Source organism: Mytilus edulis, chromosome 3, assembly GCF_963676685.1.
Source record: "Mytilus edulis chromosome 3, xbMytEdul2.2, whole genome shotgun sequence".
NCBI lineage: Eukaryota > Metazoa > Mollusca > Bivalvia > Mytilida > Mytilidae > Mytilus > Mytilus edulis.
In genome coordinates this window covers 89,221,643-89,236,190 of record NC_092346.1, presented here as the reverse complement: position 1 = coordinate 89,236,190, position 14,548 = coordinate 89,221,643, and the positions used below count along the sequence as shown (strand labels likewise).

At 31.2% G+C, this 14,548-nt stretch overlaps 3 protein-coding genes across 5 annotated transcripts in view; 2 read left to right on the top strand and 1 right to left on the bottom strand.

Annotated features, from left to right (window-relative positions):
* Window positions 1-14,548, top strand: part of LOC139514647 (uncharacterized) — a 369,289-nt gene that overhangs the window by 264,987 nt on the left and 89,754 nt on the right. The gene's annotated exons all lie outside the window — the stretch shown is intronic.
* On the bottom strand, window positions 7,897-13,844 carry LOC139514648 (tropomyosin alpha-1 chain-like). Its single transcript, XM_071304101.1, has 3 exons — window positions 13,716-13,844; window positions 10,151-10,419; window positions 7,897-8,704 (listed from the first exon to the last, which is right to left on the bottom strand). Exons 2-3 carry the CDS (start codon window positions 10,410-10,412, stop codon window positions 8,007-8,009), a joined length of 960 nt encoding a protein of 319 aa, XP_071160202.1. The 5' UTR covers window positions 10,413-10,419; window positions 13,716-13,844; the 3' UTR covers window positions 7,897-8,006.
* The window catches only part of LOC139514634 (glycogenin-1-like), a 27,781-nt gene continuing 27,043 nt past the window's right edge, over window positions 13,811-14,548 (top strand). For all 3 annotated transcript variants that reach the window (XM_071304085.1, XM_071304086.1, XM_071304084.1), the window contains exon 1: window positions 13,811-13,917. In XM_071304085.1, coding sequence (XP_071160186.1) covers window positions 13,905-13,917 — 13 coding nt within the window. In that variant the 5' untranslated portion in view covers window positions 13,811-13,904. The remainder of the gene's footprint in view (window positions 13,918-14,548) is intronic.

Genomic DNA, 14,548 nt, shown 5'->3' with positions numbered 1-14,548 from the left:
GAAAGAAAGTTATGTAGTGGTTTATTTCAAGTTTTGGAATGGAATTAGAAATTTTTCGAAACTGTTCTTGTTATATCAGGAATTGCTGGAACATGTTTTTATGACAAAGTATGCTATTTTAATTTCCTATTGTTTAATATTTTCTCTTTTGGAAGGGGATGTTTGTTACTTAAGCCCCTTCTTACAGTGTGCTGATGCCAAACTCATTCAATATGCACCTGTCTGATTAAAGTGAGTTTTATATTTAAATAAACATAATCTATGTTTAAATTGTAAATTATTAAGTCAGGGATTTTGTTACCCTAAAAACTTTTTTTTTCTTAAATTCTTACATTGAAACAGAGATTTGGTGTTGAAGTTTAGGCCTAAATTAATATATTGTTTGTTTCCCTAATCCCGACCCTGCCAAGCCAGGTGTGGGTAGGTAGGTAGGAAAACTAATTTTATTTTTTCCAAAAAGCTGGAATAGTATCGGTCGATCCAGCAACTTGAGCAAGCCTGAAAATTAGAAATGAATAAAATAATATTTGACATAGTTTTGACAATAAAAGTTTGTGAGTAGGACCGATTTTGCAGGGTCAGTCAGCATTGGGGAAACAAACAATATTTTATTTTAGGACTTATCTATGCCAATAGGAATGCCTTTAATCTGTTGATAAACTTTATTTCTGAAATGTACGTATTCAAGCAAAAAAATAAATAACATTAATCATCTGATCAAAGTTCAACTAAGAATATTTAGTATATTTCCCCTTTCATTACAGAAGGCTTTATATGAGATGCAGCAAACCAGATTACATGAATCAGTGATCAGAATAAAGTTTTTTGTGGTCACGTCCATAAGTCAGATGCTTTAAGATCAACTATATTTGGAGTACGAAATGATTATAAAGGGTAAAAAAAAGATTTGGTATGATTGCCAATGAGACAACTCTCCTTTAGAAACCAATGACATGGAAATTAATAACTATAGGTTACTTTATGGCCTTCAACAATGAGTAAAACCCACACTGCATAGTCAGCTATAAAAGGCCTATAAATAACTAGTGTAAAACAATCAAACAATAAATTTAATTGTCTGATTCATGTACAAAATAATTTGATTTACTGTTAGGTTTAATCTGACCTTGACCTCCTTTTCACATCTTATTGGTCAATGTTAAGTTTTGTGTCGCCTGCAATGAGAGTTGCTGTATGGTAGACTGGGGTTTAACTATCCAGGGCCGTAAATTATTTTAATATAACTTTATATTACAGAAGGAAGCAGACATGGATGCTTTATACCTTGTATGCAGATATTTTATGTTGCAAAGTTTCCATTAATCATATGACTACTGTTCTTGACTTCATGTGCATGGTTCAGTGACTGCTTGAAAAAAAAACCTTTTTCCTGTAATGTTAATTTGCCTTTTCAGAATCTAAAGGATTATGGGTAATCTCATTGTTCATACACCAAAATGAAAATAACATTAAGCCATTGGATGGATTTCCATTGTTTAGAACATTAAACCAATCACACCATTTTGGTGTACGCTTTTGAAAATATTACACAGAATGCATTAGATTCTGAAACAGCGAATTTCTCCCTTATTATGAGTAATAGGATAACTGTATTTGGTATATAGGTTAATTTCAAGGTCTACATGTCCATCAGACAAGAGTTCACCTGACCCGACCTCATTTCATGGATTAATGATCAAGGTTAAAGTTACAAGATAACGTCTGTTTCCCAAGTGCTATAAGCAGTGGGTGAACTATATTTGGTTTACAGAATGATTCTAATTGGTACATGCTTGTCTGAAAGGTTTCATGTGGTAGATACTTAGCCCGCTGTAAAAAGTAAAATCACAAAAATACTGATCAAGTCAATAAAGTTACAATAAATAGTATATGAAAAGCTCTTGTCAGTTGCTCACTTCAGAAAGTCTTGCTGTGAGTAAACATTACATACAAAATCTTAGCCTTAAATACAACAATTTCCCAGCAAACCACACAAACTGAACTAATATGGGAAAAGGTTACATTTTTACTTACTAAACTAATATGGGAAAAGGTAACAAGGGTATAAATCTTATTTTTTTAATGTAGGATTTCTCTTTTTTAGCTCACCTGGCACACTGGGCCAAGTGAGCTTTTCTCATCACTTGGCATCCAGCGTCCCTAAACTTTTACAAAAATCTTCTCCTCTGAAACTACTGGGCCAAATTTTACCAAACTTGGCCACAGTCATCATTAGGGTATCTAGTTTTAAAAATGTGTCCAGTGACACGGCCAACCAACCAAGATGGCCACCATGGCTAAAAATAGCACATGGGGGTAAAATGTTGATTTTGGCTTATATCTCTGAAACCAAAGCATTTAGAGCAAATCTGGGTACAAATGTTTATCAGGTCAAGATCTATCTGCCCTGAAATTTTCAGATAAATCGGACAACCTGGTTGCTGCCCCTGAATTAGTAAGGAAATTTTGCCGTATTTGGTTATTATCTTGAATATTATTATAGATAGAGATAAACTGTAAACAGCAATAATGTCCAGCAAAGTAAGTTCTACAAATAAGTCAACTGTTTAAGGAGTTATTGCCCTTTTATTGTCTATTTTTAACAATTTTTCAAAAACTTGTTATCTTTTACAAAAATCCTCTTCTTTGAAACTACTAAGATGAATTTAACCAAAGTTGTTACCAATCATCATTAGGGTATGTAGTTAAAAAATTGTGTCTGGTGACCCTGACTGCAAACCAAGATGGCCAACATGGCTAATAATAGTACATGGGGTAAAATGCAGTTTTTGGCATATATATGTAAATCAAAAGCATTTCAAGCAAATCTTTAAAAAACAAATTGTTCATTAGGTCAAGATCTATCTGCCCTTAAATTTTCAGACAATTCAGGCAACCCATTGTTTGGTTGCTGCCCCTGAATTGGTAATTTTAAGAATTTTTTTCAGCTTTTGGTTATTATCTTGAATATTAATTATTATAAATAGAGATAAACTGTAAACAGCAATAATGTACAGCAAAGTAAGACCTACAAATAAGTCGACATGTTCAAAATGGTCAATTGACCCCATAAGGAGTGATTGCCCTTTATAATCAATTTAAAACAACTTTTATAAATTTTGTAAATTTTTGCAAATATTTTCCACTGAAACTACTTGGCCAAGTTCATTATAGATAGAGATAGTTGTAAGCATCAAGAATGTTCAGTAAAGTAAGATCTACAAACACATATCAATCCCCAAAACACAATTTTGTCATGAATCCATCTGTGTCCTTTGTTTAATATGCACATAGACCAAGGTGAGCGACACAGCTCTAATTTTTTTTTTACAAATTAACCTTATCATATACTTAATAGAAAAATAAAATAAAACTAGAGGCTCTAAAGAGCCTGTGTCGCTCACCTTGGTCTATGTGAATATTCAACAAAGGACTCATATGGATTCATGACAAAATTGTGTTTTGGTGATGGTGATGTGTTTGTAGATCTTACTTTACTGAACATTTTTGCTGTGTACAATTATCCCTATCTGTGATGATTGGCCCAGTAGTTTCAGTGGAAAATGTTAGTAAAAATTTACAAATTGTTAAAAATTGACTATAAAGGGCAATAACTCCTTAGGGGGTCAATTGACCATTTTGGTCATATTGACTTATCTTTAGGTCTTACTTTGCTGTACATTATTGCTGTTTCCAGTTTATCTCTATCTATAATAATATTCAAGATAATAACAAAAAACGGCAAAATTTCCTTAAAATTACCAATTCAGGGGCAGCAACCTAACAACCAGTTGTCCAATTCATCTGACCTGATAAACAATATCAACCCCTATCAGATTTGCTCTAAATTCTTTGGTATTTGAGTTATAAGCCAAAAACTGCATTTTACCCCTATGTTCTATTTTTAGCCATGGTGGCCATCTTGGTTGGTTGGCGAGGTCACCAGACACAATTTTTAAACTAGATACCCCAATGATGATTGTGTCTAAGTTTGATTTTATTTGGCCCAGTAGTTTCAGAGGAGAAGATTTTTGTAAAAGCTAACGACGGACGCCAAGTGATGAGAAAAGCTCACTTGGCCCTTTGGGCCAGGTGAGCTAAAAAAGGGGTCAACGTTCATTTAAGCTCACAATCTGCCTTCGAAAGAAGCATGCGTTTTTGGTAATGTACTTTTTTTTCTGTTGACCTAATAGGAGAAATAGAGGTAATATCGAAATAAAAACAGAACTAAATTACAAAAATAGCTTAAATTTTACAATTGTTTAGTTTAAGTACAGCTTATTTGAAAAACATGTAAGTCACCGATGAGTTATATTTATATTTCAATTTTAATGCATAAAAATGCATTTTTGCACCAATGGGAGATAATTTGAAGCTTTTTCAATGATATTTACATTTTAAAAGTCATCTTGGGCCAAAACAAATCGATGTTTTTGGTTGATTTTTGTACAATATCTTAAGGTAACAACTAATAGTGTAATATCTAAAATTTATAATGAAAAAAAGAATTTTAAAACTTTGGTAAAATGTTTGTACCCGTGAGCCTCCTTAAACCTTTACTCCATGGAATTTTTTTTTTTTTTTTTTTTAACATACTTGATTCGCATAGGTTTTTTTCAATAAAAAAAAATCATCAGGTTTAAAGTATTAAAATGCATTGTTAAAACGAATATTTCATCAATGAAATTCCAGTCAGATATTCTCATGAATAAACTGTTTATATTAGATACAAGTTTTATCAAGTCTGATTCTCATTTGTCTTAGGCAAAACATTTTAACTGAGGCACTACACAGGCCTCCAAAAGCGTCATTATGGAGTAAAGGGGGTGGCGTCAAAAAGCGTCATTATGGAGGAAAGGGTTAAGATCTAAATTTTATGAAAAGAATATTTTGCAGTTTTTGGTCATTATCTTCAATATTATTATAGATAAAATGTAAACAGCAATAGTGGTCAGTAAAATAAGATTGACAAATAAATCAACATGACCTAAATGATCAGTTGACCCCTTAAGGAGTTATTGCCCTTTATAGTCCATTTTTAACAATTTTTTGTAAATTTTTGTTCTTTTACAAAAATCTTCTCCTCTGAAACTACTAAGACATATTCAACCAAACTTGTCCACAATCATCATTAGGGTATCTAGTTTATAAAATGTGTTTGATGACCCGCCAGCGTTTCAAGATGGCCGACATGGCTAAAAATAGTACATAGGGTAAAATGCAGTGTTTGGCTCATATCTCTGAAACCAAAGCATTTAGAGCCAATCGGACAACAATGCAATTGTTCATTAGATCAAAATCTATCTGCCCCTGAAATTTTAAGACCAATCAGGCAACTGTTGTTGGGTTGCTGCCCCTAAATTGGTAATTTTAAGAAATTTTAGATAGAAATAAACTGTAAATAGCAATAATGTACAGCAAAGTAAGACCTACAAATATTAAGTCAACATGACCAAAATAGTCAATTTTTAACATTTTTTCATAAATTTTGTAAATTTTTACAAAATATTTTACACTAACTACTAGACCAAGTTCATTATAGATAGAGATAACTGTAAGCAGCAAGAATGTTCAGTAAAGTGACAAGTTTGTCATGAATCCATCTGTGTCCTTTGTGTAATATGTACATAGACCAAGGTTAGCGACACAGGCTTTTTTTAGAGCCTCTAGTTGTGTTTTGGTCTGTTTTTCTTGAACTATAAGCAATAGGTCAACTATATTTTGTTTGTTTGAAAGGATTGTAAGGTTTATATGTGTGTCTGGCATGATTCATCTGACCTTGACTTCATTTTCATGGTTTATTGGTAGTTTTCTTGGTTAAGTGTTTTGTAGAATGTATTTCGTTTTGGTCTCTGACCTTGACCTAATTTTCTTGGATCATGAAAATACTCATACTAAGTTAAGCTTTATATTTAGGACTATTAACATAAAATCAATGGTAGGTAAAGAAGGTGAGACATTTCAGCATGTGCACTCTTGTTCCCAATTTGGATGGTGATGTTCCTTAATCCCTTTTTGTGTGTTTACTTCACAACTGATTCGCTATGCCTGCAACTGCAGTAGTCTTTTTAGTTTTCAATGAATATAATTTCAACCAACTGTGTTACTAGTAACTGTTATCAGCATTTTTGCATTTGTTGTTAGCTGTCTTTGCCAAAATCAGGGTGTTGTTAACATTTTCATGTAAACGGACCCCCTGAACCCCCCCACTTCTTAAAATTACATAATCAGGAATTTTGTTACGGGTACCAAGAATTCAAATTTTTACCAAATTCTTTCAAAGGAGAAAATTTGTTTCAGAAGATAAGCTGAACTTATAGAATTCTTATCGAAAATAGGATATCACATCCTAATTTTTACAGTGATATTGTTTATAAAGCCCTTAAATTGAAATGCAATCCATGAAAACCAATTGATTCTTTGAAACTTTTCCTTAATAATTATCAATTTAACACAGTTGTAAAAACTTTATATATTGTTTTTAGTGGTACTAACATTTAATTTTGTCGAGTGTTGAAAACGAATGTTGAATGTTGAAAACAAATGTTGAATGTTGAAAACGAATGTTGAATGTTGAAAACGAATAATGAAAGTTGAAAATAGAATGTTGAAAATGTTTTAAAAAATTAAAACAACTCAATATATATTGCTATATATGTTGTGTACAAGATGTAACTTTGTACAAATTATAATTTGTACAGTGTTTTATTACAAGTTATAAGTTTTTTGACACATAACTTTTTGCACCAGGTGATAAAAGTTTATCTTCTAAAATGTATATAACATGTCTTAAATTTCAAATTTATTAAGTTCAACCTAATATTTAGTACTTTTCTCCTTGTCCTCAAACTGTAAGTCAGGACACCTGAATGGTTTAAATTCTATTTTTATTTTTTTCCTCATAACGAAACATACACATAAATAGGCTTTTTGTGTTGTCATAATGTTTTTGTATCTGAGTGCTCATTTTTAGACTGTATTGTGTAGTCGTGGAAATATGACAGAAATATGCGAAACAAATGACTTTGTGCTTGCAACATCCATTTGTGTTAAGCAGTTCATAAAACACTGATAACTTGTACAACAAATTTGTACACAAATTATACTTTGTACAACATTACAATTTGTACACAACATATACATAGTGATAGTATGTACAGTTATGAAAACTCATTATCATACATTCTATCAAAACTTATATTTTGGCACTGAAAAAGGTCATATATGACCTTAATGATGTCTTTACTCAAAATCTATTGGATGTGTATTAATTAATACTTTAGCCTTGAAAAATACACATTTATTTAAATTATGTATTGTAATTGGCTTTCAATTAGCTTTTAGTATTTAACTGCAAGTATTCTAATCTAAGTGTTTTGTGTCTATAATTTTAATAATTGTTGTTGTGCCTTGTATCAATCATTTAAGCTAAGGTAATTACTACTGATTTTTGCAATATGTTGTGATGTGACACCACTGTCCCAGGTAAGGGGAGGGTTGTGTGCTCACACACATTTTAAACCCCAGCCACATTTTTCGTGTCAAGTCTTTAAAGGTGACTTTATAATATGGGTTTTTCTCATTGATGTAGGCCCTCAGGTTACCTTTAATTGCTTGCATCCACTTCATTTGAGTTTTGTTGAATTGTTGTCTCATTGGCAATCATACCATATTTTTCTTGTTTTTATTTAATGAGTTGACAATGTAAATTTTAAAATTTAACATTTTTTTTCATCCCATTTATTTTTGTGGGAATCTTTAATTTCTGATACGAGAAGTTGGTTGTATGTTGAGAAAAAAATCACATCTACATTTACTCTATGGATGTTTCTTCACAGACCAGATGATTTAAAAAGTTGATAAGAAATCATTTTATAAAATTTATAAGACTTCTTCAATAATTTAATTTTATTAATAAGTTGTTAAAAAACAGTAAAAAATGCATTTAATATCATAAATCAACAATTTCTAGATAAATGCTGCCTACTTTTAGAAATATTTATAAATTATGTATAGCTAAATTTGCTTATTTGGTCTGATTTCACTGCATTTGGAGGTATAATATTTGACAAAGGCAAACTAGCAAAATGTTGTCGTAAATGTTCCAATCCTCTTTTTGTTGTGTAATGTAACTTTTTCTCTTTGTTCAATTCATCGGAAAGATCATTTATTCGGCTATGTAGTTTTGAAATCTCTGACTGACATTCCATTTTTATTGTTTGTTCCATTGCCATTTTTTCACATAGAGCTTGCTGTTCTAAAGATTTGAATTGACATTCAATCCTTTCACGGTCCATTCTCTCTTTATCAACTGCTATTTTCATTTCCTGATTTTCTTTGACCATTTTGGACTTTTCCTCATTAATTTCCTTGAATATTTGCTCCATTGCAGTCATTCTTGCTGTTATGTAATCCAAATCATGCTGTAGCTGGTCACTTAAAATCTTAAGTCTTTTATTTGATTTTGAAGCCTCTGTTAGTTCATGATTCTTTTTGTTTAAATGCAGCTTCAAATTGGCAACTTCATTTTCAAGTTCCTCATTTCTCTTCTCCAATTCTGTATTGATTACTTTTAATTTTCTATTATGTTGTTTGATAGTTTTAAAAACTTGACGCAGAGTTGCTAGTTCATTAGTGTCCCAGATACCTGGCTGATCAACATCTACTATTTTTTCTTCCTTTTTACCAGGCTGATCATCTGTGCCTACAAAATATAAAGAAATTTATCTAACCATCAATTAAAACTGTCCTTTTTTTCCTGGTCAAACATTGTACTGATATACTAAACATTAAAGGACTATACTGTACTATATTAGTCAAATACTATATCTGTGTTCAATGTATCAAGGTAAAAAATATAACTAAAATTCTAAGGGGCCTGAATTTGAGAACTTTAGCTAATCAAACTTATTTGTAGATCTTGTCTTGGTGACCTCTTTTGCTGTTTTCAGTTCACATGCAGATTCTCTTTTATATACTATAGATTTTGTCAGAACACAAAAGACATGGTAAAATGGTTATTCAATGGCAAGACTGTAAGTAGTCAACTGATGATTTCAGCAATGTTGTCTTATTTGTAGATTTGTGATGATTATTTTTTCTGTTCAAACTTTCTCTTTATCCAATAAGATAGTTTTCAAGATAAAAGCAAAGAATTGAGAATCTTAATGTCAATCAATTATCATCATTAAAATCAACATAACAATTGATACAAATCGTCTTTTTCACTAAAGTAGTAACAGTATATTAATTCCCATTATATCTGTAGATGGACTAAATATGACTTTTTTAAATAAAAAATAAAAGGGCATCAAAACTAAACACAGACAATGAGACATAAAGGGAGCTTCCCAAAGGAACTGAAAAAAAATTGGTTATAAAAGTCTGATATACAATTTTTACCTGATACTTGATAGGACAAATGCATATGTACCATATATAGATATAGGAAGATGTGGTGTGAGTGCCAATGAGACAACTCTCCATCCAAATAACAATTTAAAAAAGTTAACCATTAGGCAGCAACCATTTGATTTTCTGGGGGGGGGGGGCTATGTTTTTTTTTTCTGAGAATCAAAAACAAATTATTTTTTTCTCTAAAAACTGGAAACAAACTTTTTTTTCCAAAAAAAAACCATAGGCCCCCCCCCCCCCCCCCCCCCCCAGAAAATCAAATGGTTGCTGCCTTATAGGTCAATGTACGGCCTTCAACACAGAGCCTTGGTTGCATATATGGCAGCTTAGTGCAATAGGACATAAAAACATACTAGAGAAGGTTTGAGCACTTAAAAAATGTTCAACCACCCAAACTACATCTTAAGTCTGACAAAAACCTGTACATGCAATTCAGTGGTTGCTGTCTGTCATGAATTTTAGTTGTTTATAATTATTAAGCCTTGTCCTTTTGGTCTTTTGTGAGTATTTGTCTCTTAGACAGTCATACCCTTTCTCCTTATTTTAACATCAATACATTATTAACTTACATATATAAATGCATATCATACATTTGTATATCTTTTACAAAAGTGTGGTATCGAGTTTTAGATGGATTGAGATAGTTTTTACAGTTGGTGTACAGGATTTATTTTTAGTTTTCTAGCAGATTGAGGATACCCTAAATATACTGTTATCATTCTATATAAACCCTGACCTTCTTCTTTTTGAATGCCTTTTGGGGATTCTTGTTTTGCTGCTTTCTTTCTCATTTCTTCAGCTAAAACACATGTCACACGAACTCTTTCAAACGCATCTTTAATTGTGTCTGGATCTAAAGCTGATACCAGTTTGACTTTAGATTTAATTGTTGTTTCTTTATCCTGAGGTCGATCAAGCATGTCTTCAACAGTAACATCATAAGATGGTGTAAACAGTTCACCAATCCAATCATTCCATTCATTATTTTCCTTTGCCATTATTCAGCTGAAATCAAAAGAAAGATTATATATGAGAATACACATACAACTGTATCATGTGTATACACAATATATATGTCATATATGTTTTATGGACATTATGAAAATAAGATGTATACCATTTGTGAAGTACAGTGTAATGTTATCACCAGCATCATATGTCTAAAGTTCACCATTTATAGGCCTCTCAATATTTGCACAATTCATTTCCTTTATTGTAAACTTTAAGAAAGGAATTTTATTTTTTAGAAACAAACAAACATTATGTGTCTTAAGAAAAAGGTTAGGTTACAGTGAGCTCACAGACATACATTGAAGTACAATGTATATTCATGAAGACTTTAGTAATGTCAGAAACTTATATACATGTACTACAAGCTGAAGAATCAGAAATGTTTTAATGTCCATAGCATTGTAAAAAGAAGAAAACAAAAAAATATTTGATATAAGTTTGTTTTTTGTGCTTTCTTAAAACTAATTTGTTGTTGAAACAGCAATGAGACCTCAGAGAAACTTTAAAAAAGGAAAAATTGTTTTTATAAATTCATTTAATAAAGTAATTTTAACAATAGTACAAAGATAAGGGAAATGGAACTTAAAATTTTATTGTTTTATTTACTCAGGAAGGATTACTAAGATATTACAGTCTATATTTATAATTTTGATTACTCTTGTGTCACTCTTAAAAGAGATAGGAAATAAGGATTAAGTGTAATAATCTATTAATTCTTAAAAGAAAATTAACAATGAAATGTTTAAATCATAACAAATTACGCCATAGAAAGAAGAACACTGGACCTTATTTCAGGTATGTTGAACAAATCTAGTAATTTAAAGAGGTTTTTTGGGGGAAAAGGCAGACCCAAAATGTATATATATTGTCAGAACAGTTATTTCATATATATTACAGTAGACTAAAGGAATATCTAATTCCATATCTTCATTCTGCTTCATGCACATGTAAAGAGAGAATACAATAAAGACTCTTGACCTCAAGGATTTCTATAATTTTAGTAGATGTTGTTGGGTTTCAAACATATATCTTTAGTGAATTGCAAATGCCTAATTTCTATATCGTACAGTTATTTAATGTGAACAAGATTTACATAAAATATAATATGTGTGTCATGGATTTTAGAAAGCATCTAACAACAGTTAAGACTTTAGAAGTTTTCATAGACTTTTTATGTTTTTAAATCTTTTTTTTTTGTATTTACAACCTTAAGCTTTCAACAATCACTTTTTTGTGTTTTGTCAGAGAAATGGCATTACATGTATATCTTTTGGCAAAAAAAAAAGATTTTTTTTAATGCATAAATTAAGGGTAACAGTTTTTGCTTCTTAGACTTTAAATATCAAACCCAACTCTATATTTTAGAAATTGTACAGAAATCATACAATTATTTAGTTTCTGTATTTTTAGATCCGTAAATACAATGTATTTAAGGGGGCTCGTGGGTCTAGATCAAATTTTTAGTGAATATAGGATTTCGCAATTTTTTTCTATAAATAAACTTTATCCTATACTTAATGCAAAAATTAAATTAAAATATGGGGTCACTGTTCATTTAAGCTCACAATCTGCCTTTGCATTTTTGTTCAGGTACTTTTTTTTGTTGAACTAATAGGAGAAAAAAAGGTAAAATCGAAATAAAAAAAAGAACTAAATTACAGAAATTGCTTAAATTGAACTATATACATGATATAGTTTAGTTTAAGTACAGTTCATTTGAAAAAAATAGAAAAATAAAAAAGGTCACGGATGAGTTAAAATAGTTATTTAAATTTTATGCAAAAAAATGGCATTTTTTTTTCACGAAAGGGAGATAATTGGAGCTTTTTCAATGATAAAAACATTGTAAAAGTCATCTGGGACCAAAACTAATTGATTTTTTTGGTTGATTTTGTGTACCATATCATAAAATAACAACTAATAGTGTAATAAATAAAATTTATACTGAAAAAACAAATGTTTTCATTTTTGCTGAATTTTTTGTACCCCTGATTAAGGAACAACTTTACTCTTTAGAAATAATATTATTTTTAACTGACTAATATGAAAAAATTCATTGCTGCTGTAACAGTACCATCAGCAATGTTTGCCATGTTTGATACATGTATATATATATAATATATGCAAAATCAAGTGACTTATCACTGTGAACACATGTTAAATTGAGAATGGAAATGGGGAATATATCAAAGAGACAACAACCTGACCAAAGAGAAAACAAATATACTTTAAAATATCAAACCCAACACTATATTTTAGAAATTGTAAAGAAATCATACAATTATTTAGTTATCTGTATTTAGGTCCTTAGTTATCTGTATTAAGGTCCGGGGGTAAGAAGTTTAGAACACACCCTTTTTTTTGGACTATCAATGCATTTGAATGGTGACATGTGGTTGGAACCATCCCCCCTTTTGTCCTGGGTCTGGGTTGAGTATCCCCCTTTTTAAAATGGCTGGATCCGCCCCTGGTACCATCAGCAATGTTTGACATATTTGATAATGGCAAAATCAAGTGACTTATCACTGTGAACACATGTTAAATCGAGAATGGAAATGGGGAATATGTCAAAGAGACAACAACCTGACCAAATAGCAGACAACTGCCGATGGCATCCAATACACTTATTATTCAAGGCTCACCCCAGAATCTGTCCTGCTTGAACTATTGACATCATACAACAATAACTTTTCAATTGTGGCGATAGATATTTTGTATTATGAGGTCAAAATTTTACGGATAGCTGTGGGATGTTCAGTAATAGCGGACAAATAGCGATTAGGTCTATGGCAATGCGTCTTAAAATGTAGTTGTCTCAGATGAAGAATATTTAAGGTCCATGATCATGACCTTGAATCTTTGATATATACTGATGAATTCACATGCACTTGTGTCTACCCACAGGAAAGTTGACTATCAATATGGTTAGTCGACAAATGCTAACAGAACTTTTGTGCTACATGTTTATATACTGATATGAACTCTTGCTTTACATATATGTTTAATTTTGTGTGCATGACTCGATAAAGACGATATGTATATGTTTGTTTTACTTGTTGTTATGTCGGTTTTAAAAGCTCTTCAGAGCTTATGTTTGTAATTGCTATGCTTATACCGACTCAAAATAAAGCTTTATGTCTTATGTCTATGACAAATCATATTGATAGAAACAAGTGCCTGTGATTGTGAATGAACTGGTGACAGCCGAGCGTTCATAGTAACCAGGAAAATTATGCCGATTTTGGCAGTTCCTGCCTTTAAAACTTTGAACATCGGATAAACGATCTTACTTTGAGTACACTGCAAAATTTCAGATTAATTAATCGACAGAAAAAAACAGTTTTAACAATAAAATGATTGCTTTCGAATTGTCAACTTTCATTCCATAGGCGCTGACATCTTAGGTCACGTGATTATCAATCCAGTACACCATTGGTCGATTTAGATATTCCCTTTCCAGGACGTGCAACTGCTGCAGAATGGCTAGTCAAGGTATGTGGCTTTTACTTGCTGTTTTCTCGTTAACAATAATGGCCAAGTAATTTTCAATATCTAGAATGAATTGTTATTGATATGAAAGTTATGTTGTAGTATTTAGAATGTTCAAAAATTGTATAAAACGCAATAAACACCAATAATAATTAGCGGAAGTTGATCAGTATAAAGAAATCGGTTGATGAAGTGAGGCAGGTCATTCTCATGTTTGCTGCATTTCTTATATATATCATTACATTTTACATGTTTTAGACCATATATCTATGAAAAATCGTTAAATTTCTTGCAAGATTAAACTGTTTAAATTGGGAGAAAAGCTTCAAAGAATTTTCAAGTCTAGTTTCATTTTCGTTTTGACCTTGTAATGGGATAGACCTCATTAGTAATGTCAAGGTCATTTGGTCGATTTCTTAAAACTAACACAGGTGATGGTGACTGGTGTTATTCATTTATATATTATGTAGATGTATTAAGCTGAGAAATAGCACATATTCTATATAAATAATAGTAACCGTAGCTTTTCCAAATTATATTCAGTGGCAGATCCAGAATTTTTCATAAGTGGGGACCTAGCTTCTAACTGCCTAAGAGGGGGCTGCTCTGGTCATGCTTCAGTCATTCCCAATAT

Excerpts from the sequence above, each read along its gene's own strand:
- LOC139514648 (XM_071304101.1), bottom strand. The coding sequence starts at position 10,412 with ATGGCAAAGGAAAATAATGAATGGAATGATTGGATTGGTGAACTGTTT. Across the intron at positions 8,705-10,150 it reads AGGCATTCAAAAAGAAGAAG|GCACAGATGATCAGCCTGGT; the intron begins GTCAGGGTTTAT and ends TATATTTTGTAG.